The sequence below is a fragment of the Colobus angolensis genome, unplaced genomic scaffold, assembly GCF_000951035.1.
Source record: "Colobus angolensis palliatus isolate OR3802 unplaced genomic scaffold, Cang.pa_1.0 Scaffold150, whole genome shotgun sequence".
NCBI lineage: Eukaryota > Metazoa > Chordata > Mammalia > Primates > Cercopithecidae > Colobus > Colobus angolensis.
The window spans coordinates 2,055,011-2,081,996 of NW_012114600.1; the positions used below are offsets into that span (position 1 = coordinate 2,055,011).

The 26,986-nt window shown below is 38.3% G+C and overlaps 1 protein-coding gene across 5 annotated transcripts in view; it reads right to left on the reverse strand.

The window, feature by feature from the left end:
- ANO6 (anoctamin 6) overlaps positions 1-26,986 on the reverse strand; it is a 236,138-nt gene that overhangs the window by 124,244 nt on the left and 84,908 nt on the right. For all 5 annotated transcript variants that reach the window (XM_011936066.1, XM_011936064.1, XM_011936063.1 and 2 more), the window contains one exon: positions 19,590-19,669. In XM_011936066.1, coding sequence (XP_011791456.1) covers positions 19,590-19,669 — 80 coding nt within the window. The remainder of the gene's footprint in view (positions 1-19,589; positions 19,670-26,986) is intronic.

Genomic DNA, 26,986 nt, shown 5'->3' on the forward strand with positions numbered 1-26,986 from the left:
TGAAAATGCCTATAGGGGTTGTTTTTACACTCTCCTTTTCTAGAAGAAACCATCATCCATTTGCACTGTTCTCATCTGGAAGTGGTAATGCTGGTAAAAGAAAGATTTTTCTTAGGAGAGATCTCTTAAGAGAGATCAAACTTTAAGATATTCCCAGTAAAGCATTTCAACATATAGATATAATAAGACAGGTGGTAAAAGAGGATATTTGTGAGAGTGAATGATTATCCTCTAGAGGTTAACCTCTTAAGGTTCCAATATCCTCAAGGCATCTTGCTTTAATATCCACTGTGGATTTAATATCCAGCCATGCTTACTTCAAGCTTTTTTTGACCCTGTGAGCATTTTCAGTTTGTACCATCTCCTGAGGAAGAATGATCTGTACATTTTCCACGTAGACAAGAGAGTTGTCCTGAATTACATTTCTGAACTTTTAAAGAAATAGCTCCAATCTTATATTCTGGATTCAGTTGGAACCCAAATAATATTGCTACAACCAGATTCTTTATGATTTAATGAACTTTCACAATGTTCTATCCACAAACTTGAAGATGCTTAGTTTTATGGAACAACAAATGCAGCTTGACTTTATAACTGTATGTTCCCTTCCACCCATCCTCTGAGTCTTCTTAATTAACTATACTTCAACTATCTTTAGCTTATCTATGTTTGGTTCTTAGACCACAAAACTGGTCACAACTCACAAATACTGGTGGTTCCCAGTCACAAAATCGATAGATGTGAATTGCCCCCCTTATCTAAGTCACCTGTGTCACAGGTGACTTGTGTCAAGTTAGTAGACAGTTGTGTCAGGTTAGCAGTCCCTCAAATTTTAAGCTATAGCTACTCAGACTGAAGCTGAGATGAAGATGATAAATAAGGTGTAACTGGGGGCACAACCAAAGTAGGAAGTCTTGGGTTCTTTACTAGGTTCTCAGATAATTCTTCTGCAGCTTCCCTTAATGTTACAATCTGTCACTCACATAGTGACATGTGTTTGAAAGTCACCTACGGGTTTCTCCTGGTACAATTTCTTTGGTGAACTCATCTTTTACAGTAGGCTTCCATTTCCAGTCTTGGAACTGCCCTGGGCTATTTTTAGCTTTTCAGCTACACAAGAGTGCTGTCATCATCTGTAACTCCCTAGTCAACCGGTTATGTCATGTGTACCCCTGGGCCATGATCTCAGATGACTGCTCTGGAAATCAATGTTTGCAACTTCATTCAAAGCTAGAGGAAGAAAAACAAATCAGAGTACCTAGTGCCCAGCAAAGCAAAGGATTGTAACAATTTCTACCAGTTGATTCATGTTTTATGTAGCTATTACTTTTCTTCCTTTAACTCAAAAAGCAGTTTACAAGAATGGCTGTTCTTTGTGGTGTGGAAACAGGCATGCACAGATGTTTCCAAAACACAATTTAAAAAAATAAATGTCTCATTTAAAACAGTGGTGCAGGCTGGGCGTGGTGGCTCACGCTTGTAATCCCAGCACTTTGGGAGGCTGAGGCGGGTGATCACCTGAGATCAGGAGTTCGAGACCAGCCTCAACATGGAGAAATCCCGTCTCTACTAAAAGTACAAAATTAGCCGGGCGTGCTGACGCATGCCTGTAATCGCAGATACTTGGGAGGCTGATGCAGGAGAATTGCTTGAACCCGGGAGGCAGAGGTTGTGGTGAGCTGAGATCACACCGTTGCACTCCCGCCTGGGCAATGAGAGTGAAAATCCATCTCAAAAAAAACAAAAACACAGTGGGGCAAAAATGTTTTCAGCTGACTATAGATAGTAAATAAATAAAACCTTACAAAACTCTCCTAAAAGAGGATATTGAATATAAGCTATTATTATTTAGCAAGTAAATGAAGAGTCCGAAATGAGAATAAAGAACACAGACTTTGGTATCTGGCAGAGCTACTAGCTTCAAGTCTTAACTGTGCCACGTACAACTAGCCACGTGCCTTTGTGTGTATATTGTATCTCTTTAAAACTAAATTGACTCATTTGTAAAAAGGGAAAATCATAGAAAGGCAGAGTTATTGTGAAGATTAAGTGAGATGATAGATGCAAGGCAATGGCACAAAACCTGGAATATAGTAAAAGCTCAATAAATGTGAGCTTTCACAATGGTATTCTCTACCTTAACAGGTAGCAGTTTTTTATTGATTACTACCTGCGTTGGGTGCATTCACATAGCTTATAATCATCAGAAACTTCCACCCGCATCTTGCTTCTTCTCTCTATTGTTTCTCAGATGATCAGGGATGACTTCTTTTAGCTATCAATTGACCTGTCTTTAATAGGTGTTGTATTACCCTATTACCTGCTGCTTCTTACATGCTTTGGATTGGGCAACCAGATTAACTGAATCTGTTGAAATTCTCTCAAATTACAGAGTAGTGCTTTGGTTTTGGACATCAGAGGCTTTTAGTCTTTCTTCAGGTTCCGAGTAAAGTGTGATAAAGAGGAGGGCCTTATTCCACAAAAGAATAAAATATGTTAAGGGCTGTTAAATTGTATTCTACCTCTTCTCCTAGCCTCTTTCAAAAGAAAAGGTAAGACATCTGGCGTCAAGAAGAATAAATGCAATACCATTAAAGAATGCTAAACAGAATCAGAGCCAGAGAAGGTAGGAGGAAGACAATGTACTAACCACTGAGACAATTGTAGTTGTTGTGATCTTAACATGCAAACTAGCACAAAGCCTCTTGGCAGCAAGGCAAAAGGAAAATATGTTCAATGATATAGTCCTGCTATCGGAAAAAAAGGAAGCACTCTGATTTTTTGGAATGATAAAGCTTTATGTGGGACCATATATAAAAGCACCCAATTTTTTTACATTTCCCTAATAGACAATGTCCTTGGCAAGCAATTGGGGTTATGCAATATAAAATATAGGTGACCTTTGACTTTTTCATCTTTAGTTCTCCTATTGCCTCCACCTCTGAGGCAGCTAGTTTAGCTTTCAATTTGTTCCATCTATTGCCATCGTTCTAGTCTGTGCTCTTGACCCCTACTAATGAGGTTACAATTAACACCCCATTGGTCTCCTTGCATCTGTTCCTCCTGTTCACCAGTTTACCTTTTACATTGCCACCAGAAGGATGTTCCTAAACCAATATGCTCAGCAAGTCACAGAAGAGTTCAAAAACCATTAGCTACTCCTAGCAACCTCTAGAGGAAGTCCAAACTTTTTGGATGCCTTATAATCTGATTATATGCCACATTTTATAAACTATTACTCCCCATTCCTAACCTTCCAACCCAACTATCTTTCTCATCAGTCTCTTGACTACGTCATGGTCCTTCCTCTTTCTACTCCTTTGCTCCCATGGTTTCTCTGTCCTGAAATCCCCTCCCCCTCTCCTAACCACCAACTCCTTACCACCTATCCAAATCTTAACTCTCCTTTAAGGTCCAGCTCAGTTCTTCCTTGGAAGCCTTCCTACCAACTTGGGTTCATGTTTCTCTCTCTCTTCTTGTACCACCCTCTGTGCCAATGGATGTGTGTTCCATAGACCTCTGAGGCTTCCTGATCCTTTTGGGAGACCTGCAGGGTCAAAACCATTTTTATAATACTAAGATGCTATTTGCCTTTCTAACTGCATTATCATATGCAGTGATGGTGCAAAAGTCATGGTGGGTAAAACTGCCAGCACCTTAGCACAATTCCACATTGGCACCAGACTGGACGAGCAGGCATTCTTTACCACCACATGCTCACAGTGAGAAAAGCAAGTTGTCACTTCCTTTAAGAATGTTCTTGATGGAGCGGTAATAAGTACTAACTTTACTAAATCTTGAGTGTTGAGTAAACGTCTTTTTAATATTCTGTGGGAAGAAATGGAAGTACCCATTCAGCACTTCCGTTGCACACAGAAGTATGATGATTGTCTCAAGGGAAAGGGATTGCAGGATTTTTGAGTTGTGTGTTAAAACTGCCTTTTTTTTCTTTCTCACAGAATACCATTTTTACTTGACAGATGACTGACACAAAATTTGGTTACACAGACGAATATTTAGCAGATACTTTCTCGAAAATGAACAACATGCAACTGTCATTTCATGGAAAACAACTGACAACATTTACTGTTAGTGACAAAATACAAGTTTTCAACCAAATATTAGAATTTAGGACAATTAAATTCACCACTGTGAATTTGACAGCTTCCTAATAGTCAACGACTTTTCTGTTGAGATTGAAGGTAATGTTAACAAATGTGATTTTTTTCATATCATATAATGAAATGAGTAAACATTTGTAAAATCTACTTAACTTAGTGAATCGATATCTCCCAACTGACCTAAGCATGGTGGCAAAAATCATGCTTGGGTGAAGTTCCCTTCAAACGCAAGGCAAGTTTTTCATGTAGGGAAAATTCATTAATACAGTTTCAACATTCCACATTGCAACCAACCTTTATAAATTACCACTTGTTGAGTTTTATTGTGGAATCCAAGAAGAACATCTTCAATTATCTGAAAAGGCTTTAAAATATGCTTCCTTTATCTGACTACTTGTCTATGTAAGACTGAATCATCTTCATGTACTTCAACCAAAACAATATATTGCAACTTTTAAGTGCAGAAACAGATATAAGAATCCAGCTGTCTTTTCTTAAAGAGATCTGCAAAATGTACAAAAAATGACACCCTTCTTACTATAAGAGTTATTCTGCATATTTACATTAATGTGTATTGGTTGTATTTACATGAATACATATTTTTAAATTTCTCAGTTTTAAGTTCTAATTAGTAGATATCAACAGATAAATCCACATTAAAAAGAAAACTCTGAGGTCGATACTTTTCTATTTAGAGTGTGAAGTGTAAGAATATTAAAAATTTAGAACTGGTTTTTTATACCACTTTGACTCTTAATTTTACATCATGTTATAATAGTATAATACATATATGTCATATATTTTTATGTACATATATCATCTTAATGGGAATATAACACTGAAGGAAAAAATACTTACTTTTAATCTGTAACACCTAAGTGAGCCAACAGATTATTGAATTAACTTGAGGTAACATGTAAAAGTATTTAATAAAACCATTTTATTCAAGTTTTATAATGAGGTGGTAACAGACTAAGTCTGTTTCAGAAAATTCACAACTCCATTCCATCCAAATGCAGTTGTCAGTTTCTATATTCTATTAACATTTTAAATTGTATTCTATTGAAGAAAAGTATTTCCCTCCTATCTTTGTACATGCAGTTCCCTCTTCCTAGAATCTCCTTTGCTCCCTTTCCTCTTCATGGAGATTTTCCCTAAGCTTAGTAAACCTAAGCTTCCCTCGCAGCTAGCTTAGGTTTACTCCTTATATGCTCACAGCACACCTTGTACTTCTCCTTAAATGTCACTTCTCACAACTTTAATTGTCGAGTTATTTGTGTAATTATTTGATTAATGTCTGTCTTTCTCACTGGAATATATGCCTCAAAGGGACATAGACTGTGTCATCCTTTTAGTGATATTTCCCAACAGTATCTGCTCAACAGGGCTATGGGAACATTAAATGGATAAATATTATTAAATAAATTAACTGAAATTAATTAACCCTTTATCCTGTGACATTCTGTAATGTAGCAGATAAATTAACAGGGGAAGAAAATTCCATTACACATCAAAGAAATAAATAAATCTGATTTTTATTTTTAAAGGAATTATTTGGAGAACAGCTCAGTAGGTGGCAAAAGTGGTAATGGGAAGACTATGAGTCCAGGGAAGAAAGGTGGAGCCTACCTGAGGAGGTGAGCAATGGAGATGAGAAGTAAGCGACAGATTGAAGCTATAATTTATACTTAGAATCAGCAGACCCTGTTAATTAACTGGATGGGGCTGAGAGAGCCTCAGTTATCAACAGGGTGTCAAAGAGCCTCAGGCTTCTGGCTTGAGAAGCTGAAAGGATGATGATTACATTTATCAACATTCAGAGAACTGAAAGAGAAAAAAAGACTAGCAGGGAAAGACTAAGTCCCTGCGGTTTCTATGTGGCAGTATCAGCATGCAGGGCTGAGAGGAAAGATTTAAGAAAAGGATAAACTTGGGAGTTGTCAACATAGAGCTCATCATGGAAGCTGAGGAAGTGAGTGTGAGAAGGAGAGAGAGTGAGAAAAGATGAGTGGGGCTCAGCTCTGAGGAATCTAAGGGATAGGAAGTGCTTGGGTGACGTAGGGCAGGAAGTGAAACAGCAGAGAAGTGGCCAGAAAGAGAAATGGTCAATGTAAGATTATCTTTGATTTGCTTCTCCCTCACCCCCAACTCTCCTTTCCATATTCCCTGCTTCTGCCCAGTCCCCACTGGGACTATTATGGTCATCTCCTAACTGGACTGCCTGCACGTTGCTTCTCCCCCAGTTTATCATACGTCCTCCCACCAGAATACTCTCTCTGCAGTGGTGCTTTCCAACACAGTAGTCATGAGCCACACATGGCTACTGAAATTATATGAATAAGAATTAATAGAATTCAGTTCTTTGGCCTCAATAGCTGCATCACGAGTTGTCTCCATACCCAAGTGTGGTCAGTGGCTATCGTGTTAGCACAGAGACAGAACATTTCCACCATGAGATAAAGTTCTGTTGGACAGCACTGCTACAGCGTTGCTTTCTCTCTTCAGCTCAAAAGCCCAAACTCTTTAGTACAACATTTCTACATTCCACATTATCTTTCCAACATCCTCTCTCTCACTTCCCAAGATCAGCTCTAGACTCAATGCAAACTGGGCACACCCCACTAATTTCCATCTTCATTGATATGTTCATGTAATGCTATTTGGACACCCTTCTGTAATAACTGTGATAGTTATGTATGAGCTTGGCTAGGCTATCGTACTCATTTATTATGCAGTGAAACACAAATCGAGGTGTTGCTGTAAAGGTATTTTGTAGATGTGGTTAGCATTCAGAATCAGGTGACTTTCAAGTAAAGGAGATTATTCTCCATTATCTGTGTGGGCGTTATCCAGAGGTCAGTCAAAAGAACTGGTAAAATCCTGACTGATCTAGATTCTGGCACAGATTTCAGTATCTACCAAAATGTAGTCTTCAAGGTTGAGCTATACACCACTTCCTTCAAAAATACAAACCTGATTTTATATATATATATACACACATATATGTACATGTACAGATATGTGTGTATATGTACACATATATGTGTATATTTTTGGTAGATAAACATGTATATGTACACATATATGTGTGTATATATGTATATATGTGTGTGGTGTGTGTGTGTATATATACATTTATAATTTTTTTTTTGGTAGAGATAAGGTCTCATTATGTTGCCCAGGCTGGTTTTGAACTCCTGAGCTCAAGCAATTCTCTTATCTAACCCTCCCAAAATGCTAGGATTATAGGCATCCAGCCCAAACCTGATTTTTCTAAGGCAATGATTCTTAAACCTGGGTGTACATTATAGTCATCTTTTAAATGTTATATAAACACAGTCAGGTTCTACTAAAACCAAGATAAGCACATGAAAGTGGAGCTTGGGCCTTCAGATTTCAAAAGCACGATCTAGGTAATTCTGATGCACAGCCAGGGGTGAGAACTACAGCCCTAACTGAATTCCTCTAGCACTTCCTAAGTGCCTAACAGAACTCATCAAACACTACACACTGCCTTATAGTCTTTCATTCAATCAACCAATCAGCATCAACTGCACAACTAACATTTGTCAGACAATAAGACAATGCAGGAGACTGAGGTGAACAGTCTGCTCACTCTTGGCCCTGTGGGTAAATGCTGAGATAGACTGCTTTGTATTTCTCTAAGCGTACTGATTAATATACACTGAACGAAAATTTTACTCCAAAATTTAGTGAAGCTAATAGTGGCTTATATTCAGAATAGTACATAACTTAAATAGTCTATTTTTAGTTCATTGAAAATTATATAACATGTGTGAGTGCTCAACATATTTATTGATAGGTTGTGCTGTTGGTATTTTATAATATTGCTGGGTATGATTAATTCTCAACCTGTTGATAATTTGGTAGGTACTTAAGTGTCTGTAACTGTACTTTCTCAGAGGCACAAGTCATCAAGGCTCTTGCCTGATCTTCTAAGAATAGAACTAATTCCTGATGCCAACACACTCTGATTTCATTTGAAAGGGAATGATACAGGGTATGGCAGGGCTGAGTAATGTAGGGCTGTGGCCTTTTCAATCCTAGCTAGTCCTTTCCCTGTAATGTGCTTAGCCAACTACAAGCATCCATAAGTGTTAGATAAGACTATTCACTATATTATCATGAACATCATTTTAAGATAGCTAAAATGTTTCTCAGTCACCATGCAGTCGCTGAACAACACCCCAGTGAGGATATCTACTGCAGATCTTTCTGCTTTTTATATATGAGAAAACAGGTTCTAAAAGGAAAAGTGACTTGTCCACAGAGGCCTGAGAGCAGGGTTTCATGGAAAGATAGGGCTTCTAATTCCCTGGAGTCCATCTTATGTTCAACTTCCTAGGAGGGGAACCTTTTAAAATGGCTTTCACCTACAAAAAAGGAAAATTAAAAATAAGTAAAAACACTTCCAAAGTCTCAGAAGTACCTCATCTAATTCACCTCTTTTTAATCTTCTTCCTTCATATTTTACAGATAGTATATTTGCTTTTTAAAAACACTTAAGGCAGACGAAAGTACATGAAATGGTAGTGACACCACTAGCATCACTGAATGATCTGTCAAAATTTTCATTATTTGTTTTAATTTTAAGGAAGTCAGGAAAAAAATCTACAATTTTTTTCCACACATCCTGCTAAAATCAACACACACAAATTTGCAATCAAATTTTATTCCAGCTACAAGTATGGTCTTGATTTGATATATTGCAATACATGCTAATATCCTAAAGATCCATATTATTGGTTTGCCCATTATAATCAATGAAGATGCTGTTTGGGAGTTATTATAATCCGTCAGGTCATATTATTCTACATTTTGAAGAGTGACTCGGAAGAAGGAGCTGTAAATGCTTTTTCCTTTTCAAGAAGCCATTAAGAGTTTTCTGGGTAAAAGTGTATTTATAGTTTCTTACCAGAGACAGACTTGAGGAATACATTTGAGACTCATAGTAAAAATGCACTTTATTATTATTTATTAAAATAAGGAAAGCTACAGTTAACTAATGGGACCTCAGAAATAAAAAGATTTCAAATCATCTTTCCAAAGCCCTTCAGCCTTCCAAATTAATCAAGAGTTCAAAATACGGGAGGGATGGCATAAGCTGAAATCCCACTGGTCTCTCCTTTTCAATATTCTGGGAGTCTTGTGAATTCACATCGTGTGTACATTCCCACCAAGTTCTGTCTTTCTCTTTAAATTTTTATTACAACATTTTACATCCATGCTGCTTTTTAGGTCATGAGACAATGAGGTTATTTGCCAGCAAACTCTCAACTTTAACTCAATTATTTTGCTTCTGTGGCTTTCCTGGCCATTATTGTGATTATACTTCTAGATGACTTATATATAATCAAATGAGTTCCATGGTAAATACCGATATCACATCTTTGGTCAGAATGCCCAGGCCTCCCTGCTTTCCTCACCCATGTTTTTGTCAAATTAATTTTGACATTCCCCAGATAACAGATAGCTTGCTGAATTTCAAATGTGATACTTTGTGGGGTGGGAATTCACAAGACATTTTACAGCTAAGGATTTCTGGAAATAGTGGAATAAAACCAGGTGGAATAAACACTGTTATATGGAGAAAGGAATTACATCATTTGGCTGCTGCTAATATGTTACATGAGGAAAAAAACAAAAAAGGAGCAATGCAGATACATTAACGAACTGCATAAAACTCAGTGGGGTGAGATGTCACAGAAACCTCCTTTTCCCTCATTCCCCACTTTCTATCAGTTACCAAGTCAATCAATTAGAAATTGCCAATTGCCATGTCCCACTGACATGGCCTGGTTCAGGCATTCATTATCTCCATGCTAGACTGTTATCCATTTCATCTGTATTTCATCTCCTCCAAGGTGTGAGGTATTTTAATTATGAGAACGTCTTCCTACTGAAATGAAATCTAGTTGCTCATATATACTTCATGGGTCTTAATGCTACATTTTGCAATGCCATCCACCAATTACTCTTGACAAATATTGAAATGTTGCTGTCATGTTCTCGCCTAAATATCAGGATCTTCCACCATGCTGATCATTCCTTCTCAACATGCTCCCCTTTAAAGTCAGCACTCAGAATGGGAGGTAGCTTTACCAATACTGAGCAGGAAAAGCCGAGTATTTCCTTTAGTCTGGACACAGGTACAAACGCAACCTAGATTTTCATTAACCTTTTGACATTGTTATCACATGCTCAATTCACATGGAGCTTCATTAACCGAATACCCAGTCATTTCATGTGATTCATCATTATTCTCTGCTCTTATGCTCTTTACTTAAACAGCTGATTACTTAAACAGCTGATATTTATGAATTAGGGGCAGGAATTACTTTAATTCATATTGATTTTTGTCTCCTCTAGAAATTGATTTTCATCCATTATTCCACAGTTTTAAGAACAATTGCCCAGATAAGCATGCTGTCAACAGGCACACATTTCTTCATTTTGTACTTAAATACATTTTTTCCCACACATCTTGCTAAAATCAAAACACATAAAAATGTCTGTGGCGCTCTCCTATTCTGTCAGTCTAATAACCTCCATTAAAAAAAAAGTAATGTATTCATTTTGGGATGACTTATTTTATTGAACTCATCATGTTGGCTCCTAATGACCTTTTTTCTAATATTCACAAACCATCTCTTAAACATCTCAATCTGGAATATGGAGATTAGTGCTCCAGCTCCAGTGTCTCCATTTATGAGAATTTAGCCTATGCCCAACTTCTACCCTAACTTCACCCCTTTTGGAGAACTGTCACATTTGCCCCACTAGGTTCTGGCAGCTGTCCCAGTCCCTGTATCACCTCGAGACGACCGCTGCACTTCCCAAAGCAAATCTACAAGTGCTTTTAATACCCTGGTTAACTCATTTGGAACAATTATACTCCTTTCTAAAATATTCTTGGGCAGCATGAGCTTCTGTAGACTTCACCAGACCTTTAACCATTATCAATCTAAAGTCCACTTTCATTAGCAGAAAAGACAAAAGTAATATAGAAGCTAGTAAGCTGTTTTCTCATTCATCTCATACAGTTAAATTGACTTCCTTAAACTGTGGGCCAACCACTGCTTCTTCATCATCTCACATAACTCAAAAATCAATCAGTCTCTCTGATCATGCTAAGCATTTTTTCACAAGTCTTGACTTACTGAGGGAGGACTTTCATTTTACACTCACGTTTTTAGGCTAAGAATGGAAAAAATAAGATTAGAGTGTTCAAGAGGATTATTAGTACAGAATGATCATTTGTTAGCCTTCTGAGTTAAATTGGCTTTAGCAGGTCTTGTCTGACTGGGCCCAGCAACTTAATCACCATTTATGACTGTTTCTCTGAGAAAATAACATTCTATATTCCAAAGAAGTGACTCTGAAAAAATTTCTAAATGACATCTTCGCATGTTGAACTGCTTCACTTTTGCTCATACTCCCTAATCCTAACAAATCCATGAATTTAGCTTTTGAATCAGCCACACAGAGCAAATAAATATTCCTCCATATTCAGACAAAAATGCACATTCCATCACCTTCTGTTCTTGAATGCACAAAAAGCTTTCAACCTTGAAATGCCATGTGAATTCCTACCACAGCAAATGGGCCAATTTAGCAATTCTTACTAGTCAGTTTATCTCTGATCTCATTTCCCCCTTTTCAGAGTCCTTTTGCCAAATGAATATTCCTTTGTTTGGTTTTCTTTTTTGGTTGAGTTTCTTTTCTTTTTTAGTTTGGCAAGCTTATGGCCAAAGACACAAGGCAAAGTCATCATATTTCTTTGTTTATAGAAGGCAAAAGAGTGTAAGTCCAAGTGAAAAAATGTTTGACTTATTAAAATGCTTTATTCCCCGACTTTCTGATCCTGAAGATCTGGGAGTGTGTGGGCAGATCTTGGGACTTTAGTTGGGTTTCTGGGATTAGCCAGAAAGGTCTTGGATTGACCATAAAATAGACCAAAATATTTTTCAATAGCCCCAACACCAATTCAGTTGATTCAGAAATAACCAAAACAAAGTCTGGACTACTCAAGGAAAAAAAAAAAAAAAGGTGAAAATAGATCTTTGAACCCACTTTGAGACAAAACTTGCAAGCAAAAATTTGTAGACCTGTGGGCAGCTGGCTCTGATTCTCTCATACCTTTCACACCTCAGGGCAAAGAAGATTAATGTTCTTTTTCCCAAGTGCCACTTCCAGACCATTACTCCTCAATGTTCTTGGAAGAAAATTCATTTCAGGTCCATGTGAATAGAATACAACCCCAAAGCTTCCTAAAGTCTATCATTTCCAAAATCCCAGCTGCTGCTCCTGGTTCGCTGAAATTCTGATTCCGGGCTCACATATTCTTCTCCACTATGCATCCAGAGACACGACATGACCAATGCACTCTGGTCCCTCAGTGGCATCACTTCTTACTGCCAGTCACCTTCTCCCTTTCATGCAGTAATGCCATAGTCCTACCCTGGCCCTTGCCATCCTGAAAAATTCAAGAAGCATTTATTTAAGAAATATTCAAAAAGGACTTATTTAAGAATCCCTCTTTCTAACCACAACTATATCACCTATTCATTTCACAAGACCCCAGGGGCCCCTTGACTTTTTCTAATCAATCTGCCGACCCTCTTCTTTCTTCCCTTCTTTCCATCTTTAGGGCCACATTCCAGAGCTCACTGTTTCAGTGACATCTTGCCAATACTGTACACTCCATAATGCCCATCTACAAAGCCCCAACTCTGGCTGAAGGCTGCTATCTGCATTCTCGCTGTCTGAATTATGTTGGAGAAAGCCACACAGCAGGGCAGCGTGGTAGGACTATAAATTCAGGATCGTCAGCCCCACACAGGCCCTGGCCCCAGCCCAGAAAGCCTAGAACTTTTTCCAGGTTTCTCCAGTTAGCCTGCTCGCTCTCTCTCCAAATTGGTTAAATCAAACTGTATCTATTCTACACTTGCTCCCCAAAGCTGGACTTGAATGGGAAAAACACACAACCACCTAACCTTGACCATGATCCCTACCCTTGAGTAGGCTTTCATCACTGCCAGCAATGACATTCCATTTCCCCAGTGCATTCACTTTCCCACTCTTCCAGATGAGCGTCTCACCCCTTTCTCCTCTCTTCAGATCCCCTTTCCCTCAATCTTAGTTAATGCCTTGCTTTCCATTTCACTGGTAAATGAAAACCAATCAAGAAAAGGATTCAGCAATCTTCTACTATCAAATCTATTGAACTAATTTCACCTGTGTCCCAATATGCTGGCTTCCCTCTTACTTCTAAGAAGGAACAGACCCTACAGTTAGGGCCAATCCCTCCACTTACTGATAGGATTCCCTTCTTGCCCTTTCAGGGACATTATACCAGTAATTCTTCCCTCTCACTCTTGTGTCATCAGATTTTCTCTCCCTACTGAACTGCTCCCACTACCTGACAAACAGTAATTCCTGCCATCTTAAAACTCTCTTCACAGTAATTCCTGCCATCTTAAAACTCTCTTCACGGTGTATACACACACACACACACACACATATATATATACACACACACACACACATACACACAGACACAGACACAAAAGTGTTACCTAAATTCTCTGTATCCAGTTCCTCTTCTTCCATTCTGTTTTGAATCCTTTCTAAATACAATGGTCAATTCTGCATCATCATCAGAATTTGGTCATTCCTTCCTACTTTATAACTTTCTTCACCTGGCTTCCAAAGCACTTCACTTTCCTCCCACCTCATTGGCTCCTCCTGGCTCAGCCTGTCCTGCTGATTTTTCCTCATCTCCGTGACCTGTAAACACTGGTGCCCCCAAGCTCAGTCCAGCATCTCCTCTCTATTCTATCTCACTGCTTTCCTCGCTGCTCTCATTCAGTCCCATGGCTTTAAACATCACCTTTGTGCTGACAACTCTCAGATCAGGAGTTGGGTCCCCCTCTTTAACTCTTACTCCAGGTTCATATATCCCACTGTAAACTGACATCTCCACCTGAATGTCTCAAACTTTACATATCCAAAACAGAATTTTGATTTTTCTCCTGCATATCCTCTCCCTAAACTGCTCCTTCCACAGTCTTCTGGATCAAAAACTTGGAGTCATTCCTTGATTGCTCTTTCTCACATTTGATCTGTCAACAAATTCTATTGCTTCTGCCCTTAGAATGTATTCAGAATTTGAGTATGTCTCTCTACCACCATAATAACACTCAGGACCAACCCACCACCATCTCTCCCTTGGATACCTGAGATAGTCTAATAGGTCTCTCTGCCCTTGCTGTGCTCCTCCATAATCTATTCTCAGGACAGTCCAAGGGATCCTATGAAAACAGGTCAGTTCAGGTTGCTCCTCTGCTCAAAATCTGCCAGTTTACTCTCCAAGGGCTCACCCTCAAATGACTTCCCAACTCAGAGTAAGACCAAAGTCTTTACAATGGCCTATGAAATCCTCATATCTATTATTCTCTTGATCTTTCTACTCCAGCCACAGTGTTCTTCCATTTCCTTAAATGTATCTAACCAACTCTCCTACCTCGAGGCCTCTGTTTATGCTGCTCCTTCTGCCGGGAAAGCTCTTCCTCCAGATTTCCAAAGCGCTTACTCCAGCAGCACCTTGAGGTTTTTTCACTTGGCAACTTCTCAGTGAGATATTCCCTAAACACCCTACTTAAAACTGTCACCCCCCACTCCACATATACACACATAATCCCTACTTTTTCTCTAAAGGATTATCTCGCATTTATTTTGTGTTTTATGTCTCCCCCATCAAAATGTTAGCTCCACAAGTGCAGGGATTTTTTTTCTGTTTCTTCACCTAAAATAGTAGATATCGAATGAATATTTTAGTAAATTAATATTTTAACTCTTCCTTGGGATCACGTGTTTTCATATGGTTGAAGATAATCAAATTGAATTTCAGGGAATCAAAAATATTTTTCTATAAAGTAGTATCTTCCCTCAAAAAGAGAGTCAGTTACACAAAATCTCAAAGGGGGATAATTACTCTTCAGGCTTCCTTCTCTCTGTGTATCTGTGATGCTTAATTAATGGGACATATATTTGCTCCCCTTTAATCTTCATCTTCCTGAATCTATTTTTCTATTTAGCCTTTCTAAATCCTGTGGTTGCTCATCATCTTCCCTAATTTATCCTATTATAAACCTAATACTCTTTTGCCATCCCAAATTCTTATTACTTATTCCAAATTTCGTAGAGACTAAGCAATGAAAAACATCTTCAGTTGGCATGAGATCAGAGGCAGTAGGAATCTTCCAGCTTCTCAAAACTCAGTAGGGTTATATATAAACCTTGAGTTCTAGAAAGGCTGGAAAATGGGGGTATTACTAGTCAGTCTCAGACCATAAAACATAATTCTTTGGCTTTCTCTTTCCTTCCTTGTGTTTTCATGTTGACCATAACCTGATTTCTATCCATGGCAGTATCTTCGCTTGCTGCAAGCAGATTCTCCACTGCTAGGTCAGAATCCTTTCCCACACCCCATCCCTCAGCCCATGTGTACTCAGGCAACTGGCCCATCTGAGTTCCTGGGTCAGTGTCAGCTGAGTCAGGGTTTCTAGAAATAGCCTTGACCATTACTGCTCCCCCTACATCTCCAGTTTTTTTTTTTTCAACTCCTTGGGGCTTGGAATCAACCTGAAGTCTAATGGGCCAGCCATGACTGCCCCTTAGATCTCCTTTGCTCTTAACCAGACCTGGGATTGGGCAAACTGGGGGGAAGTGTGGGATATCCTGCATGCAACCACGTTGCAGAACAATATTTATCTGCTCCATCACCATGTGGACACCTCCCCATCCTCAGTTTGAATCACATGACCTATTTCTGCAGTCTCTACTTTTAAGACTGAACTCTACAAGGTTATCTGAGTCTCTGGTACTCAGTTCCCAGCCTCACTTTAACCGATTCCCTTCCCCAGAGTAATCATGCACCTAATCTATTTTCTTCCATGTACCCAAATGATAGTCACCATTCACATAGTTCCAGAACATCTGGCTATGCCACCATTTTCCTGACTACATCCTCCTTGAACTAACTGCTTTCAAGGTAACAATGGATGAGTTATGCTTATCAATATATTGAGCAAATAATGTCAGAGACAATAACAATGTTGGAGAAAACAAAACAGTGTGGGAAAATGTTCATGATAAAATGTTAATGAAACAAGTTATCAAACTGATTTCATTGTGCTTAAACAAAAAACTGAACCAGGATTGAGACAGTTTCCCACCACAGCAAGATCATCAAGTTACTTTCTAATGCCAATATTTGCCAGGTCCCTTTTACCTGGACTCTCACCCACACACCCACCTTACCTTGGAGTGTGTCTACATCAGTTTCTAGTTTCAACACATTCCCAGTTCCTCATAAGCTTTGGGGTAGCAAGAACACATGCACCTTATGTTCACATCTCTGTTTACCACTCACCATTTTTGCATAGTTTGGCTAAACTTACTTGCCTCAGTCTGCAAAGTGGAGCAGGAGCTGGAGAAGAGCAACACAAATATGCAGGTGACAGGTAATCAATGGACAAACTCTGCAGCAAGCGAGAGAAGAAGCCACTGAAGACGCTGCCAAGAGCAAGGTAGGCTGTGGCCTCCAGGCCATGTGGGAGGTTCACAGCAGCATATATTTCACTGTGATTTATGCACACTATATATACAGCAGTGCTGGCTTTACCCAACTAGTCACATTAGAGACACCTGAGCTGTGAAGGAAAACTTGAATGTGCTTATGATGCCAGCGACCAAGACTATTCAACTGGTAATGTTCTCTCAGGCCTCCTTTCAAAGGAAAGAAAAACAGAAATTCTGAAGGAAATGGACTAATAATGATAAGCATTTTAGTCTCCCTGTTAGCCAAACTCTATAAATACACCCCATTGTATAAAAACACTAGGCTCTTGATCCTTCTAAAATCTGAACTATTTGAGGATAAGGCCTGAGTAAACATGAACTAGGCTTTGCTTTATTTCGGTTCAACTCCGCAAACTGCAGTTGGACTTTCCAAAATGCCAGATGGAGAAAAATAGAATATCGGTTTTTCAGCTTCTTTTATTCCTCTTTTCAGTCTTTTTTCAATTTTGCTTTGCCTTTGGATTCTTTCTGCTCCCAGGTGTGTACTATGACACCCAATTCTGATTTTAAAATGTGGCTTGAATCAACTTACCTGATTTTGTCCTGGCATTTGCCTGCCTATACAATGGGAGCCACCCATTTTCATTGACGCTGTAAGCTTCTGCCTACAAAAAGAGCTGACCTTAAATATAATGCTTGATTCCCCTGGGCACCCTATTCTCAAGGTACCACTTCTACACCTTCTGTTTGTTTACCATGGAGACAGCAGTTTATGTTTACTGTGGAACTGGGAGTACACTGGTTAAGCTGATGCTAAGGAGAAAACACAAGCAGTTACACAAAGAAGTGGCCTTAATGAGCATCAGATGTGTGAAAATCTATGCAGCACAAGAAAATCCCAGATTCTCTCCTGAATATGTTATGAACCCAAAACTAGAGAAAGATAATAGGCAGGACATAGAAATCTGGTATCAACCACACGTACAGGACTATGTGATTAACAGTTTCCAATGCCATCACTGCAGTCTAACAATATGACTCACGGTAATTCTGTAAGCATGGGAGTGAAAAATTAAAAAGTGGGGATTTAGCCTAAGAATCTCCTTCCAGCTTGGGTGTTCTCAGATTCACTGTGAAAACAAGTCTTTCAATAAGGTAAATGTATTCTGTGAGCCTGGAGTTCCACCCTTGGTCGTTCTAGCTTAGACTAGCTGTCTTCTTCCACTTTGAAAAGGAAAGTGTGGTACTCAAGAAGTTAATGCTGAAGGTGGAGGAAGATTATCGGTGTATCTGCCTTATCTGTGGCAACAACACAGCAGAGACTTGCCAGTCTGCAACACTGCAATACACTCAAGGTTGTTCCTGAGGAAAATACTTTTATTTTCACATAGGAAATTGGTGTGAACTATGTATAGGTTTACCAGGCGCACCAACACCTTGTTGCACACACTTTTTTTTAGATTAGACATGTTGCTTTAAGAGTATCAACAAAAGGAGACAAAAACAAAACAACAAAAAAAAGGCAGCTTCATGAGTGTCTACCAGTATTATACTCAAATGTGAAATGTCTGTGTCAATTCTGCTTTTGGTCTCTAACTGCAAAAGTCAGAAAAACCACAAAATTGCTCTGCTACTTTAAGATGCAGGAATATTGGTGGGCATTCACAATTTCCCTTTACCAGAAATCTTATTGAATATAATAGGAAAGTCGTTGAATACTACGTCTTTCTATTATATCCAGGTGATTTTCACAGTAGGCAATCTGCTAGTACACCACAGGAGTCCCACGCTTTGAAATAAAACGGCATTGTGGATAGTTTTATGTGCCATCCCTTTTCAGTCCAGAGCACTCTAGTTTCTTTACTCTTGGTTGAATTGACTAGGCAATCCATAAAGAGTGAGCAAGAACAGAAAAAGCACATAATGAGGTTTTTTTGGGTCTTTATCAATAATACAATTGTGCTCTGCCAATTACTAGAGTAGCGATTGTATATCACACTTTGAAAATAAATAAAAAAAGATTTATGCATTCCTAAAGTGGTAGGCCATTTGCAACAGGGACAAAAATCAGGAAATGTAAGCAGATCCTGGCATGTTTCTCCTACACATTTGGTGCAATAATATGGTACATGAGTCACAGAAACACTTGTTCCCATCCCCCTCTCCAAATGAGCCTAATATAAAAATCTATTTAGTAGTAAGGATATTTTGCACAAGGCATCCTATGTGCTTAATTTTCTTTAAACAAGGCATTAATAAAATCACAGTAGCATCTAATAAGATTTTTAATTCCTTAAGGGTAGGAACCATGGCTAATCTTTAATCAGTCCAATTTAGTGGGAGCATTTAGCTCCCTTCCTGGTAGAAACAACCGACAGAATATTCCTAGCCCTGCGAGATACATGTAGGTTGTATTACTGAAAGCTCCAGGATGAAAGGGAAAGTAGACTACGTTCGCTACCAGTGACTGGCACTGGTCAATGTACCTGTATATGCTTAGAGACTATTTTCCAGAGTTACTAACAACAGATACTGATAGCAATGGTATCAATGAATGGAACAGGAGTTTCAGAAACAAGATGCTATTTTATTACAAAATGAATTCCCATTTAAAATTACATGAACAATATGAAGAACAAACATATGGAGCATGATGCCGAGACAATCAAGTTCAGCAACCTATTCCCGAGAGATACCAGAGCTCTGAACGCACAGTCCCTGCCATAAGATCTATGTAGGATCTACAGCCACGGAAGGAATGCATTCATAAAAAAACTTTTATGAGAAAGTTTTTCATAAAATTTTTCGTGAAAAATCTCTTAGCTAGCAAATACAAATTTAAGATAAAGGAGTAGTACTCACAAACTCCGGGGTTCGAAAATCATGCTGACTTTCCAGTGATCCCAAATCGGGGATAATTGTCTGGCCAAGGTTTTCCAACACTAAAAACAAATGAATGAATATATAAACAAATGAAGCACGAACTTGCACTGGCTCACATAGTCCTTTACTTATAAATCCGCAGCACCGGGTTATTAGCATTTGTAGCGCATTGACAGGTTTATATTATTTAACTCTTTCAGCTATCAGAGATATTTAAAAATCTGTAGCAGCTGTTTCATCTACTGGATCTACCAGACTATGCCAGGGTTGTAGAACACTAGGTCTTAAAATTCTCTAGGCAAGGTCTACCACTGAAAATTATTTAGCTGGTACACAGCAACCAAATGTTACAAAAGTCTAGCTAAGGAACACTTCAGTCTACTGACGTTCTTTGTGCTATTACACGTCAGGGTACTGCTGCAGAGTCCCTTTGTGGGTAGCAATTTTTTCTTTCTTATTTTTTTGAGACAAGGTCTCACTCTCACCCAGGCTGGAGTACGTGGCACAATCACAGCTCACTGCAGCCTAGACCTCCTGGGCTCAAGTGATCCTCCCACATCAGTCTCCCAAATAGCTGAGACCACAGGTGTGTATTACCATGCCTGGCTAATTTTAAAACATTAAAAAACTTTTTTTTTTTTTTTTGGTAGAGTTGGGGTATCCCTATGTTACCCAGGCTCATCAGTCTCGAACTCCTGGCCTCAAGCGATCCTCCTGTCTCAGCCTCTGAAAGTGCTGAGATGACAGGCATGAGCTACCATGCCTGGCTATTTTAAATCTGATAGAAATATAATGGGAGCCAGATAGAATTTACTTGTAGATACATTAAAAAAAAAAAAAAAGAAACAGGTGAAATTAATTTTAATAACATAATTTAACCCATACTACCCTAATTATCATTTGAACATGTAATCAATGTAAAAAACTATTCATAAAATATTTTACCTTTTTTGTATTAAGTCTAGAAATCCAGTGTATATTTTATACTCACAGCACATCTCAGTTCAGACTAGGCACATTTCAAAAGCCCAATAGCCGTTTGTGATTAGTGGCTACCATATTGGACAAGTGCAGTGTTAGAGGGATAGAGAACCAAATCCAGAAGGGAGGTCATTCTGCAAGATGCTCTAGTTCCATCTTGTCAACAAGTTACTGACATGAATAAAACAAATTGTTCCAGGTTAACAATCATCTGCAGCCTGTGGTTCTGGATTGGATCCTGGTTTAAATCAACAAGATGTAAATAACTTTTTTTTTTTTTAACGTGGAAAAATTTGAATAGAATTTTTGCTATGTAACAATGTTCTGAATAAATGTAAAGAGATATTCTTAAATATTTAAGTAAACTTAAAGATTTAATGTTTAATTAAGTTTAAATAAATATTCTCATTTATCAATAGGTTCAGCCTCTAACAAGTCAATGACATTAACAAGGGAGATCAAATTTAAAGAGCTCTAAAGGACATAACCACTAGCAATACAGGGTTTGTATTGCTAGATACAACTGGATCCTAACTTGGACAAACCAGCTATAAAGGACTTATTTTTCAAAACTGGAGAGTTTGAGTATGGAATAAGTATAAAACTATAAAAAATTACTTTTGGCTGGGCATGATGACTCACACTTGTAAACCTAGCACTTTGGATGCCAAGGCAGAGGAGTGCTTAAGCCCAGGAGTTTGAGACCAGCCTGGGCAATGTGGTGAGACATCTTTACAAAAACCGTTTTTATTAGCCAGGCGTGCCGGTTTGCACCTGTAGTCCCAGCTACTCAGGAGGCTGAGGTGGGAAGATTGCTTGAGCCTGGGAGGTTGAGGCTGCAGTGAGCTGTGATCATGCTGCTGCACTCTAGCCTTGGTGACAGAGCAAGATTCTGTCTCAAAAAGAAAAAAATACATAATGCTTTTAATTTTATTGTGTGTGATTTATCTTGGCTTTGCACTGACTTTTAAAAATGCATACCATATTTTCCCTTAATCCATTTAAAGCTTTTATAGAAGAGAAGGCTGGGTTCCTACTGATCTAGAAACATTCAGTGACCCAAAAGAAGAAATCTCAACATATATATAGAGCAGAATCAAAAGAGATCTCTACGTGATTGTTTACAAAACCAAAGTTTCAGTCAATAATTCAGCCAATTCAGTTACCAAATACTTAAGTTTGGCACCTCACTAAGAAATCTAATATTTGGATTCATTTTTTCTCTTTATTTTCGTTTTTTCGTTTTTGTTTTGTTTTTTTTTTTTGAGATAGAGTCTTCCTCTATTGCCCAGGCTGGAGTGCAGTGGCACAATCTGGGCTCACTGCAACCTCCGCCTCCCAGGTTCAAGCAATTCTCCTGCTTCAGCCTCCCAAGTAGCTGGGACTACAGGTGCATGCCACCACACATGGCTAGTTTTTTTTTTTTTTGTATTTTTAGTAGAGAAGGGGTTTCACCATACTGGCCAGGCTGGTCTTGAACTCCTGACCTCATGATCTGCCTGTGTTGGCCTCCCAAAGTGCTGGGATTACAGATGAGAGTCACTGTTCCTGGCCTGGATTCAATTTTAGGTTCACACAGAATACGGGGGAAAAAATACCTCACATCTTTGTATACTTAAGAACTGAAAAGAAAGGAGAGTACAATCAAGTGATTCTAACTCTTCTGAAAAACTGAGTTCATTAGAGGACACCCTATGTGTGAACCAAAGCAGAAACAGAACACAGATGAGATGAGCAAAGTCTTGAAGAGCTGCAACCATTGCCAAAATTAAGGTGCTTGCCTCTGAGAACTCCTGGAGGGTTATAGTAATCACCGCACAGTCTGTTACACCAAGAGAGTTGTAACATACTAAACTGGTTATTATAGTATAACAGTTGTCCAAGATAATTACACTCCTACAGACCATCTTTAAAACTTGCTAAAACGTGCTTATATGCTAGGCTATGATAAGTGTGTTCTAAGTTAGTGTTGGGCAGCTTGCTTTACACTTGGAAGAAAAGACCTAATCTTTTTATAGTATTAAGACAGATGTTAAAGAAATTATATCCATGGTATTTATGATATTTTGGTTTTTGGCAGAACCAGCAAACAAGGAAATATAATACTGTGGGTTTTTTTTTTTTTTTTACATCAGTATTATAAATCTGATGGAGTGACTTGGCACCTTATCTAGATTCCTAGATGATTAGATGCCCAATTTATCTGTTATCTAAGGTCAACAGAGTTGCAAAAGTTGATTTTTTTTCTTTCTTCTAAATGAAAGGACAAGCTTAAGAAAGTATACATTTTGCCTAAAGACAGAGGAGAAACAAGATTACCCAGATGTTCTATCCAATAAACGGTATCTATGGATTTGTGAAAGAAATTAGAACTATTTATAGTTTTAGTTATTCTGCTGGTAATGGAAACTAATAGATTCACTGGTTAATGTCAATACAAAGAAAAAACTGTAAATCTGAGTGAATAAAAACAGAAATGGCTTTATTCAAACATCATCTAGGTAGAACAAAGCCACAGTTGTTGCTCTCATGACCAGACAGAGTGTTGGGAAGCAAATGATTGATGAGGCCACTACGATAATTATACTCCCACTACTGAGTGGCTCTAGTTACTGTTTGATATTCTCATTTATGGTAATCTAACACAACTGAAAAAGTTCATTTTTCAGCAAAAATAAAATAGTCAAAGTCAAGGTGACTCTGAGAGCCTGTATTAAAATGAGCAGAATCAGGACAAAAGCCTAAAAAGGCAAATATGTTAATTTCATTTCTTTCCTTATATAAATCATGTTTTTCTTAACGTAATATGTTGAAATGTATTTTTAGTACTGTCACTATGCCTCAGCCTTATACAGCAAAAGTACTATCTTCAGTGGCATCATGATTAGTTCATTTAATTTTGGCACTTGGAACAACAGTATTTGGGACCTCTTTGTTATCTGTTCATCAAAAGGCTGACTAGAAAACTAAAAACTAGTTATTCTAATATGACAAAAACCTTGGTCTTGATATGTTAGTGGGATTTTGCATGGATGCACAATGAAAGTGTAGTTCAAAATCAGGTTCAACAAACATCAAAATCTACTTTATATTTTTGCAGACACTGTTGTAAGGCCCTAAGGAAGCCAAAAAGAACCAGACAAGGTTCCGTTTTCTTGAAGAAAGAAAGCTGAGACATAATTAATGTTAATTTTAGTGTCATTTCTAAGTGCCACACTAGACAGATTTACAAAGTACTGTAAGAATACTATCAATTGGATTACTATAGGTAAACATTGAATGATTGATGATTTGGGTCAAAAACAAAACACACTAAATGGCTACCTTTCCTAAATTCAATAGAATTAATTACATAACACTTAGTGAAAAAATAAAGGCATACTTTAAAAATTTTTATCAATGCATTTAGTACCGTGAAATTGAAGCAATAAAGTCCTTGGTGGTACCAATTCTGACTTACTTGATAGTCCAAAATGAAGGGCCCAAAAGAAATTTCTAGAGGCCCAGTCATATTAATAATGCAACACTGGAAGCCTCAGCAGAAAGTCGCAGTTCACATGATTACTTGTCTACCAATTAGAAATGGAATAACTAACATCCATTGTCCCAATTGCAAAATAAAGAGAAAATCTATACAGCAAAGTTTTTTGAGACTTAGATAAACTGGCCAAAAAAAGAGCCATTGTCTACAATTTGATAACTTAGACAATCCATTATCTATGAGAAAACACAAAATGATCTCAGGAAACTCATGGTTAAAACCCCAAATACCTAATATGTAGTGCCCTAGGAATAAAGATAATCAGAATTAGGCATCCACAATTTATCCAACTTAGCACTAAGCATGGCAGGTGGCTGGGTCCAACAACTCATCTGTTATGGGGATTGGTTGCCATTAAAATTATCAGAGAGATAGTGAATATATACAGAGAGAGCAAGTAAAAGTATACCAGGGCCTGGCACAAAGGGCACTGGGTATAGACTAAGGGGATTGATTGGGTTCAAGTTCTGATTCTGTAATTTCTTAGCTGCATGATCCCTGGCAGTGCTTATTCTCAAGTTTATTTATCTAAAGCTAGTGATAACATTACTTTCCCTGGTTATCTCACAAAGTTGGGCAAAGATACAAATGACAATTCACAAGCATGTTGTAAAAAAAAAAAATAAAGCACTATATAATACAAATTAAGTTCATGTAACAGACTCAATGATATGAAGAAACGTAAACAGAAATGTATCTAGTATTTTGTGCCTGGTACTTCTAAATATCTTATTTTATTTAATCCTATTTTTGTCCCTGTTTTCACAGATGAAGAATAATTAAGTTTATTAGCTGCATGAAGTTAACCACGCAAAGTGACATAATGGGAATCTAAACCTGTCTGATTCCAAAATTGCACATCCTTTAAAATACATTTGTCTCCTGAGCTGCTGTGAATCCAAGGAACTCCTGATGTTAGATATAAGTTGATAAGAAATTAAAATAGTATTGTATGTATAAATTTTAAAAATCAGCAACTAACTGCTTCAATATAGCCAGACTAACACAATTGGGAAAAAAGAAAAAAAAGAAAAAAACAATGTAGTGAAACTTATTTATATAGCATTCACAATTAGAACTAATGGGAAAGTTCCACAGGGTAAACAGATAGAATATTCTGGCAAGTGGCTAAAGACATTCGTGTGCCAGGGATTGAGCTAGATGATGTAAGTACAGATACCAAGATAAGGAGGGTACAGAATCTAACCTCAGGAATTCTGTAATCTAGTCAATGTACACAACTAAAGAAATGTCGAAGGAATAGCCCGATAGCCCGTATCACCTTGTGAATGAGGATATGTTCACATATCCAGATTGGGCAGGATGTCTAGAGATCTGCCACGCTGTCTTGTACCTGAAACTCTTCTTCCATTTGATAGCTACTCCTGAAAACCGGATCTCAGCATACATCTGATATTTGACCTGAATGCTAGCACTCACCAGTCATTATTCTAAAAGCAACCACATGGCTGGATCACCTGAAACCAGGAGTTCGAGACCAGCCTGGGCAATGTAGTGAAACTCTGTCTCTACAAAAAAATGCAAAAATTAGCTGGGCATGGTGGCACATGCCTGTAATCCCAGTTACTCAGGAGGCTGAGGCACAAGAATTACTTGAACCAGGAGGTGGAGGTTGCAGTGAGCTGAGACCGCGCCACTGCACTCCAGCCTCCTGAGTGACAGAGACTCTGTTTCAAAAAATAAAAATATAAAAATAAATTTAAAAAGCGCCTGTAATCACAGCACTTTGGGAAGCCAGGTGGACGGATCACTTGAGGTAAGGAGTTCGACACCAGCCTGGCTAAAGTGGTGAAACCCCATTTCTATTAAAAATAAAAAAATTAGCCAGCCGTGGTGGTACATGCCTGTAATGCTAGCTACTTTGGAGGCTGAGGCACGATAATTGCTTGACCCAGGAAGCAGAGGTTGCAGTGAGCCAAAATTGGGCCCCTGCACCCCTGCACTCCAGCCTGGGCAACCGAGTAAGACTATCTCAAAAACAAAACAAAATAAACAAATAAAAAAAGAGAGTAAAAGCAACCACATACAGGGCCCACCATTTCCCGTCACTTCGTGCTTTCCAGATTGCTGGGCCTGCCCAGTCTCACTCTCCACATCACTTCAGCTGAGTCTATCCCTGCCCGCCTGCTCCTCCTGCATCATTCTCTGGTAGTCATAATTGTTCTAAGGGGTTCCAATATCTCTCTGGTCTCAGTTTAACAGGTTTTGCTATATTTTGGTGAACAATGAGGTGAGAGAAATTCTATTTCCTATATTAGCAAGAGGTTGTAGGCTTGAAGAGTATAGGCCTTGTGATATTACAACAAGATTTTAAAATACAGCCACTCAGTCATTATTAATGCAAAGAATGTCAGTAATAAAACATAAAATACAAAGACAGAAGCGTAGCTTTCAAGAGCATGCTGGCTATGTATTGCTACACAGGACAATGGACTTGAGCTGTAAGAGTGCTACGTGGTCTAGCCCTGAGGCTCAGGCACATCACTTAACGCTAAGTCTGTTTCCTCAGCAATAAAACGCAGATTATAATGCCTACATCAGAAGGTCACTGTGGAGAATAAGCTAACTGACATATATATGAAACTGATTTGAAGACTCTTAAGTACTATATAAATATTGGCTATCACTATTTTTCACTTCAATATTTAATACGTTTTATCATCCTTTGCCTCATTAGGCACCAATTTTTCCTTCTGACTTCCACCTTGACAATCCCTGTCCTTCATTCCCTTTTAAAATATTAAAATAAATTTAAGCATAGAAGGGGATAACATTAATTCAGCAAACATTTTTGAATAACTACAACGTTCTGGGCAATGTTGGTTACTTGTTT